Source organism: Myxine glutinosa, chromosome 7 (assembly GCF_964187855.1).
Source record: "Myxine glutinosa chromosome 7, kmMyxGlut1.1, whole genome shotgun sequence".
Lineage (NCBI taxonomy): Eukaryota > Metazoa > Chordata > Myxini > Myxiniformes > Myxinidae > Myxine > Myxine glutinosa.
Window position 1 is genome coordinate 9,543,109 of NC_136267.1, and position 25,109 is coordinate 9,568,217.

The 25,109-nt window shown below is 47.9% G+C and overlaps 1 protein-coding gene across 1 annotated transcript in view; it reads left to right on the top strand.

The window, feature by feature from the left end:
* LOC137430972 (acetylcholine receptor subunit alpha) overlaps positions 1 to 25,109 on the top strand; it is a 90,751-nt gene that overhangs the window by 49,787 nt on the left and 15,855 nt on the right. Inside the window, exon 7 of the mRNA XM_068121783.2 lies at positions 11,798 to 12,021. Within this exon, the coding sequence (XP_067977884.2) occupies positions 11,798 to 12,021 (224 nt within the window). The remainder of the gene's footprint in view (positions 1 to 11,797; positions 12,022 to 25,109) is intronic.

The window sequence follows — 25,109 nt, forward strand, 5'->3', positions numbered from 1 at the left end:
TTTTCCTCCATTGGGTAAGCGTGGCATGATTCAGAACCGCTCAGATCGGGTTTAGTTCTTGTTAACGGCTCGGATCACGGCTCGCTATCGCTCGGCGTTTCCACTATAACCGTGATTTGGGCGGGGTTATTTCCTTGCTTCCTGGGAGGCGTTGGTAATTAGGTAATAGGAATTCGGCCTACGACCCTACTCAATGCTGACCGGAAGGAATGTCATAGCCCCGGATCGCGTCGGCTAGTAAAAGACAAGGGGACTAATCCCCCCTTGGTAAGGGGAAAGGCCGACGTTGAGATCCACAACATTTGGTGTCAGGGAAGTGGGATTGGACCCGAAGTGCGCCTAACGCACTCAAAATTACGAGCGGCCGAAATTTTATTAAAAACCAAATTATACTCGTGCCATGGATAGCCAAGATGGTCGGATGCCGGTGGGTGTAAATTAGGAGGTAGAGGAGGAATTAGAGTCAATAACACAGGACCCCCGGGAAGAATGGGAAGAGGAGGAGAACATTGATGAGGGTGCAGCAGTAGGGGTGGCAGGCGAAGAAAATGGCGGCGCATCACACATGGCCGCGGTAGCCGAGCCTGCAGCACCAATAGATGTGGGCCTTATTATGGTGCAAATGATGGGGTATATGGAAAAGATGGCTGAGAAATCCACCAGGAAAATGGAACAAATGATGGAAAAGACCGGTGCGCGATTGGGAAATCAAATTGGGGGATTAGAAAGCAAAATGGGGGGCTAGATGAAGGAAATGGGGGGGCAATTGAAGGCCATGGGTGGCCAAATGAAAGAAATGAAAGAGGGGTTAGTAGGGTTGGAAAACAGGATGGCCACCCAAGAAAATCAAATGAAAGAAATGAAAGAGGGGTTAGAGGGGTTGGAAAACAGGATGGCCACCCAAGAAAATCAAATGGTAGGAATGAAGGACGGGTTAAAAGGGTGTGGTAACAGAATAGGAGGCCAAATAAAAGAGATGGGGAAAGAAATAAAGTGCAGGTCAAGCGGGAAGGTCGCATTGGTACGCGACGAGGTAACACGATCTGAGAAACGTGTGGAGAGCCTGGTAGAGCAGAGCACGGTTGGGTGGACCGGTATAGAAATCGTGACTCGGGGTGTGGAAAAGCCGACGGCCGCTGAATTAGAAAATTTTATTTTATGTGCACCAGCGACCGTCGAGCTTAATAAGGAAAAAGAAATTATAGTTGAAATTGGGGTTGAGGAGATGGCAGAGTTAGTACATGAATTGAAGAAAGAAATGGAATGTACTCAAAGTCTGCATTCGCATTGTGATGTCGTGCTGCTTAACCAAAATGAAAGTTTGCAGATGCGGTTAGAGGAGAAAAGGATCCCGAAGGTGAGTAGGGCTGTGTATGGCGCGAAAAGGTTTGGCACGAAAGTGTTTGGCGGGAAAAGATTTTTCACGCGCTTGGGATCCCGACGTCACCCGGGCGCTTGTGGAAGGTCCGTGGTGCGCTGTGTGAAAGCGAATAGCGTGCGTGTGCAGACGGCGCCGGAGCGCGAGTGTATGACGGAATGTGAGTGGGAAGAGGGTGAAGAGTACGACACAGAGTGTGAGATGGACGAAGAGAGTGTGCGAGGATGCACACCAGAGCATGTTGGAGAGAGTATGCGGGAGTGCACACCAGAGCACGTGATTGGGTGTGCAATAGAGTGCACACCCATGGTGGTTACGGAGTACATAACGAGAGAGTGTGCGCGAGGGTGTGCGGTGATGATTGAGTGTGTGCAGGAGTGCACACCCGTGGGTATTACAGACTGTGTGCGAGAAGAGTGCACAACAGAGTATGTGGAAAGCGCATGTGCGCCTGGTTGTGCGGTAAGGGAGTGTGTGATAATGGAGTGTGCGAACGGCGTGAGTGCACCTGAGTGGTGTGCACCTGAGTGTGCAAGGGATGAGTATGCACGAGCGAGTGCAGTGACGAAATGTATGGGGGGCACTGGAACGCCTGGGTGTGCGAGAGAGGAGTGGGTCGCGTGGTGTGAAAATGCGGCTCAAGCATCGACACAGACCGGGGCAGTGTTTAGGCCGACGTATAGCTGACGCGAGCTCTCGGGGCGTGGTGTGCTTTGTGTACTGCGGGGGCCAGCGGGGATCGTTGCCGCGGCTGCGTGCATGATTCGGGCCGGGCCCCGCCCTGTATGGTCGGTGCCGTGCCGTGGCACAAGGGGCAAACGGCATGATTCCAGGGGAGGAAGGCGAGGTCGGACCTTCGCCCCCTGGCGGGCGCAGTGCTCCGACCGGGGGAGTTTGGGCCATCGTGCCGGAGACCAAAAGGCTCCGCGCAGGGATGGCGCCTGGAACCTCGGCCCGAGTATGCCTCCTCCCCTGAATCGAAAATGCCGGACGGACCCAACCAACAGTAGACCAACCACCCGCATGCATTGCTCGGCTTTTCGAAGCCGAGCTATGAAAATGTATTCCCACCCAACAAGGCTCGAGAGTAGTGGACTAGTAGTAATGGCGTTGGCGAATGGTAACTTTACCATTCATTTGGGGCAAAGGAGCAGTAGGTTTATGGGGTTTGGTAGTGTGAACTAACCGAGGGCGGGCTAGGATATTGTTAGGGATTTAGAAAATACAGTAGGGACGAGATTTAAGTGGAGACATTGATACAGGTAGAGGGGATGTAGAGAGATTAGAAGGATGTTAATGACGAGGGAAGTGCTTAGTATAAGGGAAGACGGGGAAAGCAAGAGTATTAGAGGGAAGGAGATAGTTAGATGATGCTGTGTGTGTGTAATTGTGGGTGCCTCTTGGGCTTGGTGAAATGAGGCATTGATCGAGAAAGGTTGTGTGTGTGAGGATCTTTGGAATGAACTTGGTGAAATGAGGCATTGGTCTGGGGTGACCCGAGAAGGTGTATGAGTGGTGTATTGAGGATAAGCGTAAGTGTGTTGAGTGATTGACTTGCATGGCGTGCAAGTGAGAATACTGAGTTGTGTGGAATAAATGGTGTGGAGTAAATGGTGTGTGGAATGAGTGGTGTGGAGTGAATGGTGCGAAGGAGTGGATGGGGGAAGATGGACCCCTTCACGAATATCCGGGGAGGGTAGTTTAAAGTTAGGTAGAGGGTTTAGGTAAATTGTTTGGATATTGACATATGTGGTGCAGGGAGTAGCAAGTTGTTGCTTTGAGGGGTGCATGAGTGAGTGGAATGGCTGGGCGTGTGGGCTTAATTGGTGAGTATGCTTAAATGGGCACTCCGCCACTGGTAGTCTGTCGGCCAGGTGAGGCCGCAGGTAGGCTCTGGGAGCCAGGTAGAGTTCAGTGTAGGGTTCAGCAGGGCCCGTGGACCCGAGAGAAGGACCCGGGTAGCCCAATGTGAGAGAGGGCATCAGAGGGGTGAGAGAGCCAGGAGGGCCTTACCCGAGTTAGGGTAGTTGTGATGAGCTAGGCAAGCTTGGGTGGTGACTTCAGTGGCGGAGGGGCGCAGGTAGGTAGACCTGCTGGTAGAGCCACATGACCCAGCCCCGAAATTGTGCGAGGGCACAGTCGGAAAAATTGGGGGAGTGAGACCCTAAATTGGAAGGCACCACAGAGTGGGTCAATGGGAATTCGTTTTTAGAACTGCATAGTTTGAGGAGGCCAATTGATTGGCAGGGCAAGACCCCAGGTAGAGTAAAAGAGTTAATGTTATTAGAAGGATAGTTAGGATGAAATCTCTTTGCACCATAGACATCCACTCACCAAGGAGACGGAACTCCACACCAGGTTTTTGCAGTTGATTTGGAATGAAAGACGCATCATGATGTGGAAGTGACAATGTGTTTATTCCATCTCTTCCTTCTTGGGAGGGATTGGAAACGAATTTGGCATAGAGGGAGATATGGGAGACAAGACAGTAGAGGCGGAATTTGTAAAGTGTAAATACGGGGAAGAGCAAGGGTAGTGTAGGTTGACATGGGGGGGGGGGGGGGTGGGGGGGGGTGACGAACGGCAAGGGACGAGCTTTCTCTGCTCGCTCCCCTGCGCCCCTCATGTTGCATTACCTTGCATTGTGTGTACCCTTGCGCCCTTTTCCCCGCTGACTCTCTCTGCTTTGTCTTTCCTCCCCACCCATGGACCCATTATCTTTTGTTGAGGGGGAGTGTGCAGGAACCCTGAGCTGTGCGGCTGCACTTTTGCACTGCACCCTGCTACCTGTTGCCTGCACCGGTACACCTATGGACCACACGTTCTGTGGCCTGGCACCTTTGCTGGGGCAGACAATTGCTGCAAGCATTACCTTGTGCCCTGCGGACCACTGCTTTAAGTGGCATCAATTCCATGCAGTCGGACCACCTAAGTTGGCCCTGCTGGCCGGAATAAAAATGGACACGGTTTGTGCCTTTTTATTAATTCCTTTGGTGTGTCAGGAAAAAAGACTCTACGTTTTTATGATGGCACACCGAAGACGAAGCAAGAAGACGCCGCAGCCCAGCAGCCAAGCACAAGACATCATTGATTATTTTAAAATGTGATTGTGCATTTATTGATGATTGTGCATGATTGTGCATTTTTTGGTGCATATTGGTGTATGGTGTATTGGTGCAGTGCATTCTATGTTTCTCTCTTCAAATTATTTCCCACAAAAGAACAGGTCCTGGGTTGTAGTGTGGTAAATCATTAGATTAGTCTTGTACATAGCATGCTCCCCACCGGCTTTATGTATAGTTTGCGAATTCTTTCCATAATTCGGTTAATTGTGGGTGTGAGTCTGATAGTTCGTACACAACGCAGTACGTGCAACATATCTCGTGTTTCAAACTGGGATGTTGTTTCAAACTGGTTTTTCACAGGGTGTTAGAGTAAATGTAGAGGGAAACCACACCTACGTGTCACACTAAGTTAAAAAGTAGTCCTGACACTTGCATCAGAACCGTTCGCACTCACTTGTGTGGGTTCGGCTCGGGGACGAGCCTGGCAAAGGAGGGGTGCAGTGTTACGGTTCTGAGAGTGTAAATATAGCATCATTAAAGGTTAAAGGTTTGCCCCCATAGTTAGTCCACAAGCAACACGTAGGCCACCTTAGAACATTAGTTATGTCATAGTATGTGTCAGGATAAGGTCATTTCCATTAGTGATACCTGCGTTGTGTAAAATAAATAAGTATAGGCCCTGTTCATTTTGCGGCCCACCCTCCAAATCGACCTCGTTGAGCAGCATCCATCCCGCGCCAGCCAGCCAGCCAACCGCCAGCCAGCCTTGCCTTTCACCCTGTAATTGTCCGCTCCACGTAAACGACCCGCGGGGAGCTTCTGCCGCCCTGACCATCTGCTTCACGGTACGAGTCGGGGACCGGAGTGAACTGCCTGGATGCCATTATCCCTGGACCATCAACCCGACCATCTACATCCCCATGTGAGTGTGTCTGAGAGTGAAACGGGCCCATGTCCTGGGATAAGTTAAGACTGTATAAGCTTCACTGTGTGTTCTTCTTCTCCTTCCTGTACAAATTGTAAATAAACCAATCTGTTCTTCCTGTCTTTCCTGATTCGACCGTATCAGTCTTTTCCTCCATTGGGTAAGTGTGGCACGATTCGGAACCGCTCAGATCGGGTTTAGTTCTTGTTGATGGCTCGGATCACGGCTCGCTATCGCTCGGCTTTTCCACTATAACCGTGATTTGGGCGGGGTTATTTCCTTGCTTCCTGGGAGGCGTTGGTAATTAGGTAATAGGAATTCGGCCTACCACCCTACTCAACGCTGACCGGAAGGAACATCATAGCCCCGGATCGCGTCGGCTAGTAAAAGACAAGGGGACTAATCCCCCCTTGGTAAGGGGAAAGGCCGACGTTGAGATCCGCAACAATATGTATATATATATATATATATATATATATATATGTATGTATATATATTTATATGCTCGTGGGGTATGCTTACACATTGTAAGCAATAACAAACCGTCCTTCGTACGTAGTTATATAATAAATATAAGTTTTATGATTATAGGCAAGCATTACCAACCTGCTGCTAGATATCAATTTAAGTTTATCTATTTACTTATTACTTGAAAAATCTTCGATTTTTCAAGTATATTTGTTGGTCTTGTGCATTATTCTGCCTGTTTGTCTGTCTCTCTGTTTGCCTGTAAATCATCTGCAGGTCACAATTTTAAACCAATCTTCACAAAACCTCACCAAATGGTAGAGTTGGTCATAAGTAAGAAGCTTATTAATTTTGAGGTGAAAGGTCAAAGCTCATGTTCAGGTCAAATTTCTAAAATTGTAATTTTTCATCTGATAGACATGAAAGTTGAAATGCATTTGCATATTGAGTCATTAAATTGGGAAACCAACTATTTTTGAGTTCAAATGGTCAAAGGTGAACTTAAGGTAAAACTTCTAATATGATCAATTTTCATCTGAAAAATAATAAATTTTTATCCGATTGATTTTAATGATTTAAGATTATCAATTTTAAGCTTGATGAAATGGACAATATGATGTATCCATGGCAACCCTTTATTTTGGGGAGGGTGGATTTTGCAAGTATTGTGCTCTGCATGACGTCTTCTTGTTTATTTATTTGACGGACATGTTTACAGTTTTTATGTAAATTTTCATTGGGATTTTTATTTTACAGTTTACATTTATAGAAATTACAATTTTCAAATGCTCGATATTGATTGAGTTTTTTTTTTTACATATGCATTTACGACTTTTTACGTAAATTTTCATTTACGGGTGCTTTCCGATGGTTCTGTGATTTTTCCTGTTGTACTAGCTTTGATGTCCGTTGGCACGCCAAATTTCAGCTTTCTACGACACCCAGAAGGCACCGAACACTAATATGAGTCAGTCACTGGTTAGAAAAAGCTTTATATGTTAGATTTATCGTTATATATACACACACGCACACACATACACACACACACACACACACACACACACACACACACACATACATACACACCACCGGCGCGGTTTGGGGGGAGGGCGGGGGCACAATACCCCACCTTAATTTTTTTCATTAGTTTACAATTAAGATAAAAACATCCCGTATTTAAACGTGAGTAACAACAAGCATTCTGAGTATTGCGCTGCAATACATGTCCACTACCAAAGTTCAAGGTGCCATAACTTTGTCAAAAATGATCGAATATGCAAATTTATGCACGGTTGATGCTGGTTTTCAATCTTGATCTGAGGTATGCTGAGACACGACACATGTGTGTCACGCCTCGCCTCGTTGATAAGCCCGCAAGGTCGCTCCGTGGAGCAGCCTGCACGTATTGCACTGTGTGAATTATATAATTTATTACCAACTCACGGTGTGAAGTACTGGCGATTCAAGAGATATCCATTTTTAAAAATATTTTCGTTTAATTAACGATATCTGCCAAACCACGTGCCCTATCGCAAATTCCAAAAGGTCATTTTAGTCGACTGATAAGCTGAACAGCTCTGTGAAGTTTCCCCTCGATTGGATCAAAAATGAGTGAGAGCTCGGTTTTAAACGTTCATGCTTAAAAACGTCATAAATCTGAAACCATTTGACGCATGACGTCATGCTCGCTGACTTTTTTGTTCGTCATGGGTATGCGATTCTGCCTGCAAAGGTTGGCCTCGATCTGTTCAGCCGTTGCAGAGAAAAAGGGGTTTTCGTGTTTTCACGAAAAACAATATGGCGGCCGAACCACGTGATCTGTGACATCATAATTAACATTAAAATATTCTACAGATCGATTCCCTCCTATGGTGGAAATTTGATCTCGATCGTTCCTATTATTGCAGAGAAATTGGTTTTCACGCGGCACGTGACATAGTCACTTTTTTAGTCACTTTAGTCACTTTTAGGGTGACATAGTCACTTTTTCGGTCTTCGAGGCCGACCGATAGGCACAGTGTGACCAGAAGGGACGAGGTTCTCTTGACCGCGTGGCCCTCGACTCGGTGGGGTTTGTCCGCACAACGTGGCGCATCAGGATGAACTTTAGCCGGGGAGCGTTTGGGCGCGTGGCGCCTTTGGGCGCCCCAGCCTGATACTGCTGCCCACGCGCAGAACAACTTGTGAGTGCACGTGGGTCCCGGCGATCCCACTGGCCTAGCGCTACCATGTTTAGACAGCGAGATCCGTCCCCGGGCACCGGCACCTACTCCCGGAAGTCGAGAGAATAGCGGCGCCAGGCACGGTAGGACACCCGCGGAGCCCCGGCGGACCAGGGGCGCGCGAGCCTACGCGTTAGCGTGCTACAGCGGAATCAACGGCTTCGGCCACGGCCGGGCTGATACTCGGCCCGGTCGCACCGGAAATGAACTGGTTCGACGCCCGCGCTAGAGAGGTCGCGGGCGACTGAGATGTTTTAACAAATTAGTTAATTAATTTGAGACGTCCGATTTCTAGTGTTTGGAAATTTGGAAGAGCTTGACCCTAGCCTTTCCCTTGCGAGGGCAAGGAGGAACTTAACACTTGACACTTAAGCTTAGTTTGAAGTACACCCTGCCAGCGCCCACGGCGGGACGGCAGGGCAACCAGAAGGGATGAGGTTCTCCTGACCACGTGGCCCTCGATCTGGGAAGCGAGAGGCGTTCCATTAGTGGACGCGCCCCTCACGCCCGACTTTTGGGCGGCCCCGGAAGGCCGTTTGTTTTGACGTTCCGTGACAGGCCCCGCACCCCCACCTCCGGGCCGACCGGGCGACCGGAATGAATCCCGGTGTCCCGATCTGAACCTTCAGAGCGGGCCGGCTGGGGAGTGCCAAGCACCCCGTACCTGCACTTTCCGTCCCTACGGTCCCAAATACCGGAACCACCCGAATACCACTTTATTCGACAAAATGAGGTGCGGCCTACAGCCTTAGAAAACTAACCCTATATAAGTCAATACCTCCAACGACACAGGCGCGCATTCGTGCCGCGTGACGTGGTGACGTCATCGCGCTTTCACCTTAAAAGATTTATTTGATATAAATTGATATTTTGATATAAGCCTTAGAAAACCAACCCTACAGAAGTCAAATGGTCCAATAAAGGGTGATGGGAGGGTGATGGCAGGGTGATGGGAGGGTGGTGGGAGGGTGATGGCAGGGTGGTGGGAGGGTGATGGCAAGGTGATGGGAGGGTGATGGCAGGGTGATGGGAGGGTGATGGCAGGGTGATGGGAGGGTGATGGCAGGGTGATGGGAGGGTGATGGCAGGGTGGTGGGAGGGTGATGGGGCAGGGTGATGGGGCAGGGTGATGAGAGGGTGATGGGAGGGTGATGGGAGGGTGATGGCAGGGTGATGGGATGAGAAGGAGGAGTTTGTTTTGATGTTCCGTGACAGGCCCCGCACCCCCACCTCCGGGCCGACCGGGCGACCGGAATGAATCCCGGTGTCCCGATCCGAACCTTCAGAGCGGGCCGGCTGGGGAGTGCCAAGCACCCCGTACCTGCACTTTCCATCCCTACGGTCCCAAATACCGGAACCACCCGAATACCACTTTATTCGACAAAATGAGGTGCGGCCTACAGCCTTAGAAAACCAACCCTATCTAAGTCAATACCTCCAACGACACAGCCTCCAACGACACAGGAAATTAAAACTTAAAATGGCACTGAGTTAAGGATCATGAGAATTATCATAATTCCCAAAGTTTAAAGTGCCATAACTTTGTCAAAAATGATCGAAACGTCGTGAAGTTCGAACTTGATCTGTAACTTATCATGAGGAAACCATGTGCCAAGTTTGAAATCATTAGCATTAAGAGTTTAGAAAAAAAGTCCGGAAAACTGTTCTTTGGGTGACGGACTGACGGACTGACGGACTGAGGGACTGCGTGAAAACCTATAGTCCCCTCCGGTGTACACCAGTAGGGGACTAATAATGAACGTAAACTGTATTTGTGATTTCACGTACACTGTAACTATACACGAACAAACGGTAATTTTGGAAGTCAGGCCAAGCTACCCATTATTAGTCCCCTACCGGTGTACACCGGAGGGGACTATAGGTTTGCACGCCGTCCCTCCGTCCGTCAGTCTGTCAGTCCGTCAGTCCGTCAGTCCGTCAGTCCGTCAGTCCGTCACGCAAAGAACAGTTTTCCGGACTTTTTTTCTAAACTCTTAATGCTAATGTTTTCAAACTTGGCACATGGTTTCCTCATGATAAGTTACAGGTCAAGTTCGATCTTCACGACGTTTCGATCATTTTTGACAAAGTTATGGCACTTTGAACTTTGGTAATTCTGATAATTCTGATGATCCTTAACTCAGTGCCATTTTAAGTTTTAATTTAATTTAAAAACCAATTTCTCTGCAATAATAGGACCGATTGAGATACAATTTTCCCCGTAGGGGGGACTCGGTCTGTAGAATATTTTAATGGTAATTATGACGTCAAAGGTCACGTGGTTCGGCCGCCATATTGTTTTTCGTGAAAACACGAAAACCCCTTTTTCTCTGCAACGGCTGAACAGATCGAGGCCAAACTTTGAGGCAGAATCGCATACCCATGACGAACAAAGAAGTCATCGAGCATGACGTCATGCGTCACATGGTTTCAGAGTTATGACGTTTTAAAGCATGAACCGTTAAAACCGAGCCCTTCCCTCATTTTTGATCCAATCAAGGGGAAACTTCACAGACCTGTTCAGCATGTCAGTCTACTAAAATGTCCTTTTGGAATTTGCGATGGGGCACGTGGTTTGGCCGATATCGTTAATTAAACGAAAATATTTTTTTAAAATGGATATCTCTTGAATCGCTAGTACCTCAGACCGTGAGTTGGTAATAATTTATACAATTCACACAGTGCAATACATGCAGGCCGCTGCACGGAGCGACCTTGCGGGCTTATCAACGAGGCGAGGCGTGACACACATGTGTCTCAGCATACCTCAGATCAAGTTTGAAAACCAACATCAACAGTGCATAAATTTGCATATTCGATCATTTTTGACAAAGTTATGGCACTTTGAACTTTGGTAGGGGACATGTATTGCAGCGCAATACTCAGAATGCTTGTTATTATTGAGCCCTTGTCCCCCCCAAATAGAGAAGTCAAACTACGCCTATGATTACACACAAACACACACACAAACACACTCACATACACACACATACATACACATACATATACACATACACACATACAGACATACACACACACAGACACACTCACATACACATACATACATATACACATACATGCATATACACATACACACATACACATGCATACATACACACACATACACACTCACATACACATACACATACACACACACATACATATACATATACACACACATACATATATACACACATACACACATACATATATACACACATACACACATACATATACACATACACACACACACTCACATACACATACATACATACACACATACACATACATATACACACACATACAAACATACATATACACATACACACAGACACACACACTCACATACACATCCATAAATATACACATACATGCATATACACATATACACATACACACACATACATATACACATACATACACACACACACACACACACACACACACACTCACTCACATACACACACATACATACACATACACACATACACACACATACACACACATACATATACCCATACACACATACACATACATACACATACATATACGCATACACACTTACAGACATACACACACATGTAGAGTATGGTACAAGTACATGATTGTGCCGAGTATGGTACATGATTGTGTAGTGTATGGTACAAGTACATGATTGTATAGACTGTAGAGTATGGTACAAGTACATGATTGGTAGGTCTACAGCATATATTAACGATTTCACAAAAAAAAATTCTAGGTGAGAAAATGACTCTAGGTATATCTGTCCTGATCTCTCTTACCGTCTTCCTCCTGGTCATTGTGGAACTCATCCCATCCACGTCGAGTGCCGTGCCCCTCATCGGAAAATACATGCTCTTCACCATGATCTTCGTCATCATGGCCATCATCATCTCGGTCATTGTTATCTATATCCACCATCACTCCCCGAATGCACAATCCATGCCTGAGTGGATGAGAAAGGTGAGGAAGAAGCACTTGCATCAACATTTATTTAAATGTCCATTTAACATCACTTTTTATTTCACAAATGTATACAGGTGAGACATGGCAAGGTTTTGTATTTCGTGTGTGTGTGTGTGTGTGTGTGTGTGTGTGTGTGTGTGTGTGTGTGTGTGTGTGTGTGTGTGTGTGTGTGTGTGTGTGTGTGTGTGTGTGTGTGTGTGTGTGTGTGTGTGTAAGTGTATATATATATGTGGATGTGTATTGTCCTGCCACCAGTGGTTAAGACCGCTGGATGATGGATAACCGAAACAGTTTTACTCCCGAGGTGGCACCCCCGAAAAATGGCGGTACTTCTGTGGGGCACAAAATGAAGGGATGTGAAGCATTTACCTGAACGGAACACACGGGTTTATTCCGAAACCACAAACAAGTAAACACGAGAAGGAAAATTCAACAAATATGATTTAATAAAGATAAATCAAAGAATGAAAATGAATGCTGAGGTAAAACTAAAATTCTAACTGAGGTACCTTCACACTCGGACTCAAAAACAACAGACAAAGGGAAATATAATGAAATAAAATAAAATCCCTTTTTGGCCTCCCGGCAATCAGCCTTGATCTGAAGTGGCCCTTTTTGAGTGGTGGTGACAAGGCTCAGAAAGCACACAAGATGGCGACCACCGACGAAAAACCCACGCTTCGAAGGCAGCCAGAGTCGTGGGGCAAGCAGTGAAGACCGCCTTCTTTCAGGCTCCACTGCCTGGGCGAGCACAACGCGGCCTCCAGCTCCCCCGAAGAGCACCAAAGCCGAAACCTCTTTAAAAATGCTGCAGATGCAACAAAAGCTCCACAAGCCCTTCAAAAGCATGCACACTTGACTCGGCACCAAAATGGCCAGCTTCCTGTCAGACCCACCAGAAGAAGCGCTTTCCACTTCCGCCCGAGCAAGAACCAATCGCGTCCCTCGGGGGTTGGTCTGCTGGCTTTCTTCTCCGCCCACTGATGCTCCTCCTCTACTCTGTGAGGCCTTTTGCCTATTGTGTTCATGTGGGTTGGTCTTAGTTACCGTGAGTGTTCCTAGGGCTGGTGCTGGTTGGAAATGTTGTTTAATGGGGGTTTTCATAGCTGGCCTTGTAAATGTGAAACGTTAGGGAAAAAATCAAATAGGGAATATCACATACTGGGGAAAACCAGCCGTAATCCCGAAATAATTATCACTGCTTCACCCCTCATGTGAAGATGCATAAACAATCTTAAGCTACAGTTTCCCGACTTAAGTACATCGAGTTTTCTCCTACGCGTCCACAGTCCATGCTATAATTATACAGCCCTACCTTTACTATGGGATTCCTTCATCTACCACCACAAATGTAACTATATATATATATATATATATATATATATATATATATATATATATATATATATATATTGTTGTGGATATGAGAATTGTGTTTTTTTATTGTGTAGTAAATGGTAAAATATCACCCTCCTTCCTCCAGTTGTGTATAAAGGTCAAAAGGGCGTCCCTTAGTTAGGTCATATACAATCACGTTAGCCAATAATAGATTTCCTCCTTGTTGGTAGTTTATTTCCTTATTCTGTGTATTAGGTTAAGGCTTTGTCTTCCATTAATTAATACTCCTTGCACCGAATTAAATAAGAATAGCTCCCCTTCAATAATTACATTTCCCAGCCCAAACTCCCTCTCTGGGTAAAGCAGCTTCACAAGCGTGAGGTGCGCGCCCTCTCATTTCGCTGCAAATAGTGAATATGTGCTTCGTGCTCTGTTTGAACAGGAGGGGCGGGGTCGCCAGGAAGAGGCAAGCCCAGGGCGCGCCACGAGGGGCGGGGCTGTTCAGCCCCATGCCCAAATAAGGGAACAAGCCCGTAGCTCGCCACGAGGGGCGCGCCGTTCGGCGCCATGTCCAAATAAGGAGGCAAGCCCGTGGCATTGCCATATAAGGTCACAGAGCACGGGGGGAGGGCGGTACCGAAACCGACGAGGGCGTGTCACACCCACGCTTAAGGATGAGATATGCGTGCGAAGATCGCGCAAGAGAGAGAGATGAGTGAGGGAGCCCCACGAGCAGTTCTGCAGAGGGAGTTCTGAAGTGAGAGTTCTGTGAAGGGAGTTGCTTGAAGGTTCAAGAGAGCTGGACAAAGTAGGTACAAGGTCGGTGAGAAGGCACGAACGAGAGGCGTGATCTAGCAAGACTGAGAGAGAGAGAGACGTGAGGGGGTGCCTGTATTGCGGCAATAGGTCAATACCCTCTAGGCCCTATTGCCGGTCGGTGAGACGCGAGGCTGTGTTTGCCGGGTTTTCGCCTCGACCCCAAAGCGTGGATCGGAGCGCGCGCTTGGAGCCGGACCTCGACGCCTACCATCTGCCTGGACCCTCCTCTGCCGTCCCAAACCATCCCTGCCTTTCCATCCTTTTGTGTACGTGAGTTTGTTCTGTGTGTCTTGTCCCTGGGAATAAGTTAAGCTTGTATAGTTAAGCTAGAAATTGCACTGTGTCCTTCTGGTCCGTAACTCTTTCTGTCTTTATTTTTGTATCCTTCCTTCTCCTTGGTTTCTTTGGTCTTGTAAATAGTAGAAATAAATCATATTTGTATTTCCTACCTTGGTTCTTCTTCTTCTTCTTTCCTTTACATCCGTGTCGTCCTTGTCTTTTCCCAATTGAATACCTGTGGCACGATTTGGCCAACGTTTCGGAATCGGGTTAGTGAATGCTAATGACTCAAACTTAGGGTTGCTAAAAACCGCTCGGCAACTAGACCATCTAAAACCGGGGTTCGAGCGGGAGTCCCTCCCTTGCTTCACGGTCAGGAGTGGCACTCAGGTCCTTGGGACTTTTTGTAGACCAAATACCCTGGCTGCTCCCGAGCGGAAGGAGCGTTGGGACCCCCAGGACTCACGTCGGTCAGTCACGGACAAGGGGATTAATCCCCCCTTCTTAAGGGGGAAAGGCCGACGTAGAGATCCATAACAATATATATAATATATATTGTTATGGATCCGGGGGACGGCACTCCCGTTAGCAAGGGGGGTTTAATCCCCTTGTCTTGTTAAGCTGGCCGTCCGACCGGTCCTGGTACTTGTAACGCTCCTTTGCGGGGTGGGATTGAACAGGGTTATTGGTCCAGGTATTAGCCCGAATACCTTTATCAATCCCTCCGCAAAACAGGGAGACAAGTACCGCTCGAATCCCGGACGAGATGGAGTTTGCCGAGCGGTTTAGCAATCCGGAATCCGAGCCGTTAACAAAAGACTAAACCCGATTGTAAGCGGTTCTGCCAAAATCGTGCCACAGATATTCAATAGGGAAAACACGAAGACGATCGGACGAGAATGAAAACCAAAGAATAAGGAGGAACTGGTTTGTATAGTTAGTTAATAAATACCTAAGGGGAAGAGAAGAAACGAAAGTAATTTACAGAAGAAGAAGACATAGTGCAAATCCTTAAACAAGCTTAATTATACCCAGGGACAAGAAAAACAGAACAAACTCACGTACACTAATGGGGTTTTCAGGCAGGAATGGCGGGAAGGATGAGAAAGGCAGATGGTCCACAGGGCTGGTGGCAGGGAGGTTCGGGAAACGCGGCACGCCGTTGGTGGCCCACGTGAGCGTCCACGCTCCGGTGCAGTGGCGAAAACCCGGTCGTCAGTGCTGGTTGGTAACGCGTCTCTCTCCAGTGTTCCTTTCTCATGAACCTCCTCCCGCATCTCTCTGGTGGGGGCCTCGCGCCAAGGGTTTTATATCCACGCCCGTGGAACTCTCTCGAACTCACCAGACGTTTCTTGCCACGCTCTTGGAACCCCCTCGAACTCTCTAGATGTTTCTTGCCACACCCTATCAAGCCATGCTCACCGAGCCCTGGTTGGTTGGTAAGGCTGGCTGACTCCACCTCTTTGTGACGAGGTGGGGCCACGCCCGTGCTCTGACGGCTCCTCCCCCCCTCCTTGGCCTCGTGCGTAATGGAGTTTGGGGCGATGTGGAGCCAGTAAACACAGCCCCATGCAACTTACTGGCACTTTCATGAGGCCATTGGGGATATTGAAAGGGATCTATCTCATTTGATTGATGCAACGTAGAGTCAACTATTGGAAACACAGCCTTACCTGAAACACATACTAATGAAATAACTAAAGAGAGGTCCTAAAGTGTCCTACGTGTTCCTCGTGGACTAACTAAGGTGCAATCTTTAATTAACAGCCAATTAAGGGGAAATGTACACAGGGGTTATTTATAAGGGAATTTACTACTAAATTTACATGTGAAGGTTCTAAAAATCATAACACAGCACCCTCATTCCTCACGGCACGTCTCGGGCCGAAAAAACTTTAACTGAATGTGACACGCAGGTGTAATACCCCTCTACTATTAACCTTGCCCTTGAGTGCGACAGTTTTAAAACACAATTAAGTATGTCCCGCCTGCTATGTTGCATCCTGCCTAACAGATTCACACCCACAGGATAACCGAATTGCGGAATTAATTCTCAAATTACACATTTACGGTGGGGAGCATTATTTACAAGACACTATTTGTATTTACACTGCAACCCAGGACCTGTCATTTTTGGGAAACAAAAGAGAATCCTGTGGGAGGGAGGAAAAAGCATGCACTGCATCGATACACCACCTCTACATGCCCGGGGATGCAGGATTGATATTGCAATGCATCCCCGAGCATGCGAGCACCAAAGCACCAATAAGCACCATCAAGCACCATCCAGTGCTACATTGCACACACAATAAAAACAAACTGATGGTCTTCTTTCTGCTCTGCTCCCTCTGCTGGCCGATGTCTCTTCCTGGTGTTGTCGTTCTTGGTGGCTTGCTGCCTATTTGCAATAATAACAATAAAAAGCACAAAACGTGTCCATTTTTTATTTGGGGCCCACAGGGGCCAACTATGGGTGGTCCACCTGTAGGGCAAAAGGGGCCACCTCACCGTGGTCCGCAAGCAAGATCTCTTTCTGGCCAACCTGGCCGGTCCCAGCAGAGGGGTCAGGCCCCAACACGTGGGGTCCATCAGTGGTGCTCGGCCACAGAACCGTGGTCCATAAGTGTGGTGCTTGGCCGCAAGACGTGCGGTCCATAAAGTGGTGCATCGATCCAGGCAGCTGGCAGCTGGAATGCGGGCGCACCGATGCGGCTCCCGCATGCTCCCCCTCAGTGCCCAGAGAGCACGGTCCATGGGTGGGGAGGAAGACAAAGCAGAGTCAGCGATGGGTAAGGGCACAAGGGTACACATCAATAAAGGCAATGCAGAGGTGAGGTGCGCCTGGAGATCGAGCGGAGAAAGCTCGTCCCTAACATACGTCACCCCCCCCCCCCCCCCCCGTCACCTACTCTACCCTCACCCCTTACCCCGTATTTACACAACAATTTACAATCCGTCTCTATCGTCTCGTCTTCCCCATATCTCCCCTAATCCAAATTCGTACCAATCCCTCTAACCAAATTTGCCATCACCCAATTCATCATCAATCCCTCCTAAGGAGTGAGAGATGGAACAACCAGCACAATGTCTCACCCACGTCATGATGCATCTCACATTCCCAAAAACATTTGCACAAAAATAAACAAACCATGGAATGGCGTGGAGCACTGTCGTCACCTCCAGTGAGTGGATGCAGATGGTGCGAGGAGATTTTAAAAAATCCTAACTACTTTCTAAATGACATTAACACACTTTACACTCTACCCGGGGTCTTTCCCTGCCAAACCATTGGTCATCTTACACTATGCGGTTCTAAAAACCGAACTCCCATTGCACATACTGTGGCGCTCTCCAATTTGTGGTCTCACTCCCCCGATTCAACTCCCTGTGCCTTCGCACAATTTCGGGGCTGAGTCGTGTGGCTCCCCTAGCAGGTCTACTCACCTGCACACCTCTGCCACTGCAGTTGCCTCCGAGCTTACCTGCTCCTTTACCCTAACCTATCTAACTGGGGAAGGCCCTCCCTGGCACTTACCCCCTTGGTGCGCTCTCTGGCACTGGGCTACCCGGGTCCGTCCTCCGGATCCTCTGGCCCCATTCACAACTCTACCAGCTCCCAGAGCCCACCTGCAGCCTCACCTGGCCGACATCCTCACAATGGCGGAGTGCCCATTTAACCACACACACTAACAGGCCACACGCCCAGCCATTTCCACGTCACTAATGCACCCATCCAAACACCATTCTACCACACGCACCACAGATGCCAATATCCACCACAATTTACCTATACCCTCTACCTAACTCTTAAACTACCCTCCCTGGGTATTCGTGATAGGGGTCCATCTTCCCCATCCACTCCTTTCGCACCAACCACTCCACTCCACGTTTTCCACCATACTCACTCCACACCATCCATTCCATACTCCATGTATCCCAGACCATTCATTTCATTCAACCATTCTCCATACACCTGTTCACTTGCACACCTGTGCTCACACACACCTGGTGGCTCTTGCACCCTCCTTTCCCCCCCAGGCTTCTTCTTTCACTACAATGCCATTCACCCACACTCACAATACTCTGCTCAATACTTATTCTACACACACATCCAGCATCATCTGATCTAACTACTCCCTTCTGAAACTCACGCTCCCCCGTCACCCCTTATACTATTGCGCTCCCTCGTCGTTATAATCCTACTAATCTACCTACGTCCCCTACTACAGGTATCATGTCGCTACTTAACCCTACAGTTACCTATGGTCATATCTTGGTCCCTAATCATTATCCAAACCCTCCCTCGGCGAGCTTACCCTGCCAAACCCCATAAACTATAGCTCATGTGCCCGGGGGGATGTGAGGGATGGTGGATTTGCCATCCCTCCACATCGGCTATCTCTCACTATTAATTTTGCCCATCCAATTTTCTGCCAATCAAAATTTGCCAATCCAATTTGCCAATCATCAATTTCACTACCTATCACATGTCCATTAAACTTGAGCCTCGGTGCGTCATTACATTTTCAAAGCTCGGCTTCGCAAAGCCGAGCAATGAATTCGGGTGGTTTGGTCGCCTGCAGGTTGGGGTCCGTCCGGCATTCGGTTCAGGGAGGAGGTTTGGTTGGGCCCAGGTTCAAAGCACCATCCCTACGCAGGGCCTTTCGCTCCCAAGCGCGATGGGCCAACCTTGTCCGGGTGGAACGCCGCCACCACGGGGGGGGGGGGGGGGGTGCCATTCCGATCCCTCCTACCTTCCCTCGAACCGGACCGGTCGCCTTGCCCGGCAAAGCCCGGACTCGACCGTGCGGGGCGGAGTCCGGCCCGGATCGTGCGCGACGCTCCGAACAGGAGGGACGCAGCACCGATCCCCGCCGGCTCCCGCAGTACACACAGCCCGGCACGGACCGAGGGCTCGCCTCGGTTATACGTCGGTCTGAACGCTGTCCCGTTTAACGTCAATGCCTTACTCGCATGCTCGCATCCATACGCGACCCCTTTCACACTCTCCAAACCCGGCACTCCAACGCCGTTCGTATATCCCACACACTTTGTCACAGCACTCGCTCATGCATTCTCCCCTCGCACAAACTCAGGTCTACTCATAACACTCACATACTCTTTTGTGCACTCATCCTCACTTTCACACTCTGTTTCCCACTCACCCTCACTTTCACACTCTGTTGTGCACTCATCCTCACTTCCACACTCTGTTGTGCACTCATCCTCACTTTCACACTCTGTTGTGCACTCATCCTCACTTTCACACTCTGTTGTGCACTCATCCTCACTTTCGGTAACACACTCGCGCTCCGACGCCATTCGTACACGCGCACCGTTCACCTTCACACACCTTTTCTTCACACGCGCGCCATTCGCTTCAACACAGCACACAAAGGACCTTCCACGAACGCCCGGGTGCTTTCGCGATCCCAAGCGCACGAAAAATCCTTTCGTGCCATATACAGTCCGACTCACCTGGGCGCTTCCTCTTCCTCCCTGCTCCAACACCTGCAAATTTTTATTGGGGTTAAGCACGGCATCAAGGTGTGAGCTTAGACTTTGTGCGCAATCCATTTCTTCCTTCTGCTGGTGCTCTTCTAATTCTGCCGTCTCTACAAGCCCGATTTCAACTATTTCTTTTTCTTTATTCACCTCAACGATCGCTGGCTTTATTAAAATTCCCTCTTCCACCTCAGCGGTCGCCGGCTTCCCCACACCCCGGGTCGCGATTTCTACCCTGGTCCAGTTACCTGAGCTTGGCTCCAACTCGCTCAATCCGCGCTCCTCGACCCGCGTTACCTCATCGCGTACCCGTGCGCCCCTCCCTCTCAACCTGCGGTTAACCTCCCTCTCCAATGCTTTTATTTGGTCACCTATTGTGGTTCTAAACCCTTCAATTTGATTTCCCACCTCCTTTTTCAATTCCTCAATTTGGTTTCCCAATTGCTCCCCTTGGATATCTATTTTACCATTCATTTTATTCATGCCAATATTCACTTCCCGAATTTCTTTGGTGGACTTGTCATTCATTTGCCTGATTTCCGACATGAATTGTGCCATTAACGCTTGCATGTCCCCAGCCAATACTTGCGCAGCGGGCGCGGCCCTCGTCGCCGCGTGCGAAGTGCCGCCATTTTGTCCCTCTGCAACCTCCTCTACTGTGCCCTCATCGGCTCCCTCCATTACCAATTGTCATCCTCCTTCCCTGGGGTCCTGGGTTAATTTTAACCCTTTTATTTCCCGGGTCGATTTGTCCCCACTTCTCCCATTTCTGCCCTTAATTTGGCCCTCTGCATTTCTACAGATGCTCGTAATTGCTCTATGAGTAAATGCAGGTCCCAAACCGCTGGTACCTTGGGCTCGACCCTCGCTGCCATGTTCGAGGCGTCATTTTGTGCCCCTCTAACCTCGTGCGAGGTGCCGCCATCTCGTGCGCCTGAAATCCCCTCTACCGCATTCTCAATGCTCTCCTCCTCCAATTCCTCCCTGGCGTCCTGGGTTACCTCCAACTCCTCTTCTTCTACCCCCACCGGCATCCGACCGCCTTGATCATCCATGGCACGACTTCAATTTGGGTGTTATAATAAAATTTCGGCCGCTCGTAAATTTTGACCAAATTTTTAGATGGATTAAAAAATTTGGCTCGGGCTTCAATCCCACTCCCCAACACCAATTGTTACGGATCCAAGGGATGGCACTCCCGTTAGCAAGGGGGGTTTAATCCCCTTGTCTTGTTAAGGTGGCCGTCCGACCGGTCCTGGTACTTGTAACGCTCCTTTGCGGGGTGGGATTGAACAGGGTTATTGGTCCAGGTATTAGCCCGAATACCTTTATCAATCCCTCCGCAAAACAGGGAGACAAGTACCGCTCGAATCCCGGACGAGATGGAGTTTGCCGAGCGGTTTAGCAATCCGGAATCCAAGCCGTTAACAAAAGACTAAACCCGATTGTAAGCGGTTCTGCCAAAATCATGCCACAGATATTCAATAGGGAAAACACGAAGACGATCGGACGAGAATGAAAACCAAAGAATAAGGAGGAACAGGTATTTATTAACTAACTATACAAACCAAAGGGGAAGAGAAGAAACGAAAGTAATTTACAGAAGAAGAAGACACAGTGCAAATCCTTAAACAAGCTTAATTAGACCCAGGGACAAGACAAACAGAACAAACTCACGTACACTAATGGGGTTTTCAGGCAGGAATGGCGGGAAGGATGAGAAGGGCAGACGGTCCACAGGGCTGGTGGCAGGGAGGTTCGGGAAACGTGGCACGCCGTTGGTGGCTCACGTGAGCATCCACGCTCCGGTGCAGTGGCGAAAACCCGGTCGTCAGTGCTGGTTGGTAACCCGTCTCTCTCCAGTGTTCCTTTCTCATGAACCTCCTCCCGCATCTCTCTGGTGGGGGCCTCGCGCCAAGGGTTTTATAACCACGCCCGTGGAACTCTCTCGAACTCACCAGATGTTTCTTGCCACACTCTTGGAACCCCCTCGAACTCTCTAGATGTTTCTTGCCACACCCTATCAAGCTATGCTCACCGAGCTCTGGTTGGTTGGTAAGGCTGGCTGACTCCACCTCTTCGTGACGAGGTGGGGCCATGCCCGTGCTCTGACGGCTCCTCCCCCCCTCCTTGGCCTCGTGCGTAATGGAGATTGGGGCAATGTGGAGCCAGTAAACACAGCCCCATGCAACTTACTGGCACTTTTATGAGGCCATTGGGGATATTGAAAGGGATCTATCTCATTTGATTGATGCAACGTAGAGTCAACTATTGGAAACACAGCCTTACCTGAAACACATACTAATGAAATAACTAAAGAGAGGTCCTAAAGTGTCCTACGTGTTGCTCGTGGACTAACTAAGGTGCAATCTTTAATTAACAGCCAATTAAGGGGAAATGTACACAGGGGTTATTTATAAGGGAATTTACGACTAAATTTACATGTGAAGGTTCTAAAAACCGTAACAATATATATATATACACACTACCGGTCAAAAGTTTTAGAACACCTCAATTTTTCCAGTTTATTTTGAAATTTATGCAGTTTAATGTCTCAATGTACTCTGAAATTAAGCATAGAACAAATAAACAATTGGAGATAAAAAATAAATCATGGAATCATTTTGTTTAACAAAATTTAATTTAAATTTTTGACTCAGCAAAGTATCCACCTTTTGCAGATATAACCGCCGAACACACTCGTGGCATTCTTTCTACAATGGAAATCAAATATTGTTTGGGAAGTTCTTCCCAACACTGTTGCAGAAGTTCCCACAAATGTGTTGCACTTGTAGGTTGCTTTGCTTTCACCCTTCTGTCCAGTTCATCCCAAACCAGCTCGATGGGGTTTAAGTCTGGAGACTGTGCTGGCCATTCCATGATTTGAAGCCTACCGTCTTGTTCTTTTCCTCGAAGGTAGTTTTGACATAGCCTGGAGGTGTGTTTAGTGTCATTATCTTGCTGTCGGATGAACCCCTGACCGTCTTGGCGTATACCAGAGGGTATTGCATGGCGCTGCAAAATGCTGTGGTCGCTCTTTTGGTTCAGGGTGCCAGTCACTCTGTGCAAGTCGCCGACTCTGGATCCAGCAAAAGAGCCTCAGATCATCACGCTTCCTCCTCTATGTTTGACAGTTGGTGTCACACACTGAGGAACCATCCTTTTGCCTACTCGACGGCGTATAAAAACCCTGTGTGATGAACCAAAGATTTCAAATTTTGATTCATCGGTCCAGAAGACCTTCTTCCAGTCTTCAGTAGTCCACTGGTGGTGCTTCATGACCCAGGCAAGCCTCTTTTTCTTATTTTGCCATCTTAGCAATGGCTTTCTTACTGCCACTCGACCTGTCAAACTTGCAGTTCGAAGTCTTCTCTTTACAGTTGAAACCGAGACTTGCTTGCTTCGATCAGTGTTAAGCTGTGCTTGAAGCTGTTGTCCTGTGAGCCGCGTATCACGCAAGCTGTTAACTCTCAGAAACTTGTCTTCTGATGCTGTTGTGGCTTTGGGTCTGCCATACCTCTTCCTGTCAGAGTTTCCTCCAGTTTCCAAGTGCCTTTTGATGGTGTAGGAAACTGTACTCACTGACACCATGGCTTTCTTTGCAATTTCTCTAAAGGAAAGACCTACACTTTTAAGGGTTATCATGGTCTGTCTGTTTTCCTTTGTTTATTGCCTTTGTCTCGCCATTGTGATAGCAATATACTACTTCCTTCAGTGCAATATTGTTCAAATAATGCTTCAGAGGGTGTAATAACAGTCTGTTCCAATGCTGCTTTTATACAGACAGGGGGTTTGTAATCAAGTAATCAGCAGACGTTGGGACACCTGTAGGGATTGTTCTGCATAAACCTGCAAGGCTTAATTTACTTACATTGCTGCAGAACAGCTGTAAGTTGTTAACCCATTACTTGTTCCCTGAAGAAGGCCTTTTTTCACAATATAATTGTGCAATTTACATTATTTTCCCGTTTTTGCGAACCTAAAGTTTTTTTTTAACCTCGAGCAGTTTATTGCTTACCTTTGTACCATTTCAGGTAATTCACTGGATTTGAACTGCTTAAATTTCAATAAAAACTGGAAAAATTGAGGTGTTCTAAAACTTTTGACCGGTAATGTATATGTATATATACTGTACATACATGGCAGTGTTCATGCCTTTATTTTACTGCAAAGTTACAAAGGAAAATGTTAAACCCCTTCCGAAACCGTTTGTATTCAGACATATTCTTCTTCTTCTTTCCTTTTGCTCAAAATAACGAAAACAGTTTTTAAAAGTACAAAATGAAAGATGATGATTTTATGCAGCCTTGACCTTTGAGCTTTTGAACTAAAAAACAATCTGCTTCTAGCTTTTTTTTGGTGAACAAATTAATTGACCCAATAATCAAATTCTTAAAATCCAAGGTAAATCGCATGAAAATTGAGATTTTATGTGACGCTGACCTTTGACCTTTTGACAAAATTATTAATTTGCCTTTTTTTTTTTTTTTTTTTTTTTTTGTATACAAGATCGAGGCTCGTGAAAGAGCGAACATTAATCACACAGAAAGACAAACCGACACATAAAACATATAACATCGGGAGCGGTAGACAAGATGGGGAGAGAGGGGGAAGGACACAAACACAACATTTGAGAGCAGGGACCGAGAGACATGGAGACATCGAGAGATCTGAGAGAGGGCAAGGGCTTTGGGGGGGGGGGGGGGGCATGGGAAGGGGGCGGTGGGAGAGGTATAAAACATATGGACACTGCCAGGACTTCCAGGAAAGAAGTTGGAATTTCAAACAAGGTGGATCTGGGGTGAATTAGCGGGGGTAGAAAAGATCAAGGTTTTGGATGGGGGAAGATAAGAGATGGTGGTGAACAGCTGTTTTAAAGACCTGGAGGGAGGAGTGGGATTGAAGGGAGTGAGGGAGTTTGTTCCAGAGGCGGGAGAAAAGAGGAATGAAAGAGTGAAGGTGAGCAGAGAGCCGAGATTTCGGCAGTTTAACCATCAGAGGGTTGCTGGCAGACCTTGTGCGACCTGTAAGAATATTTGGGGGACAGAGCACAGAGAGAGCTGGGGGTGCAAGGCCGGAGAGGAGTCGGTAGAAGACAGAAAGACCACCTACCTGCCTGCGGTGAGTGAGTGAAAGGCCCTCAG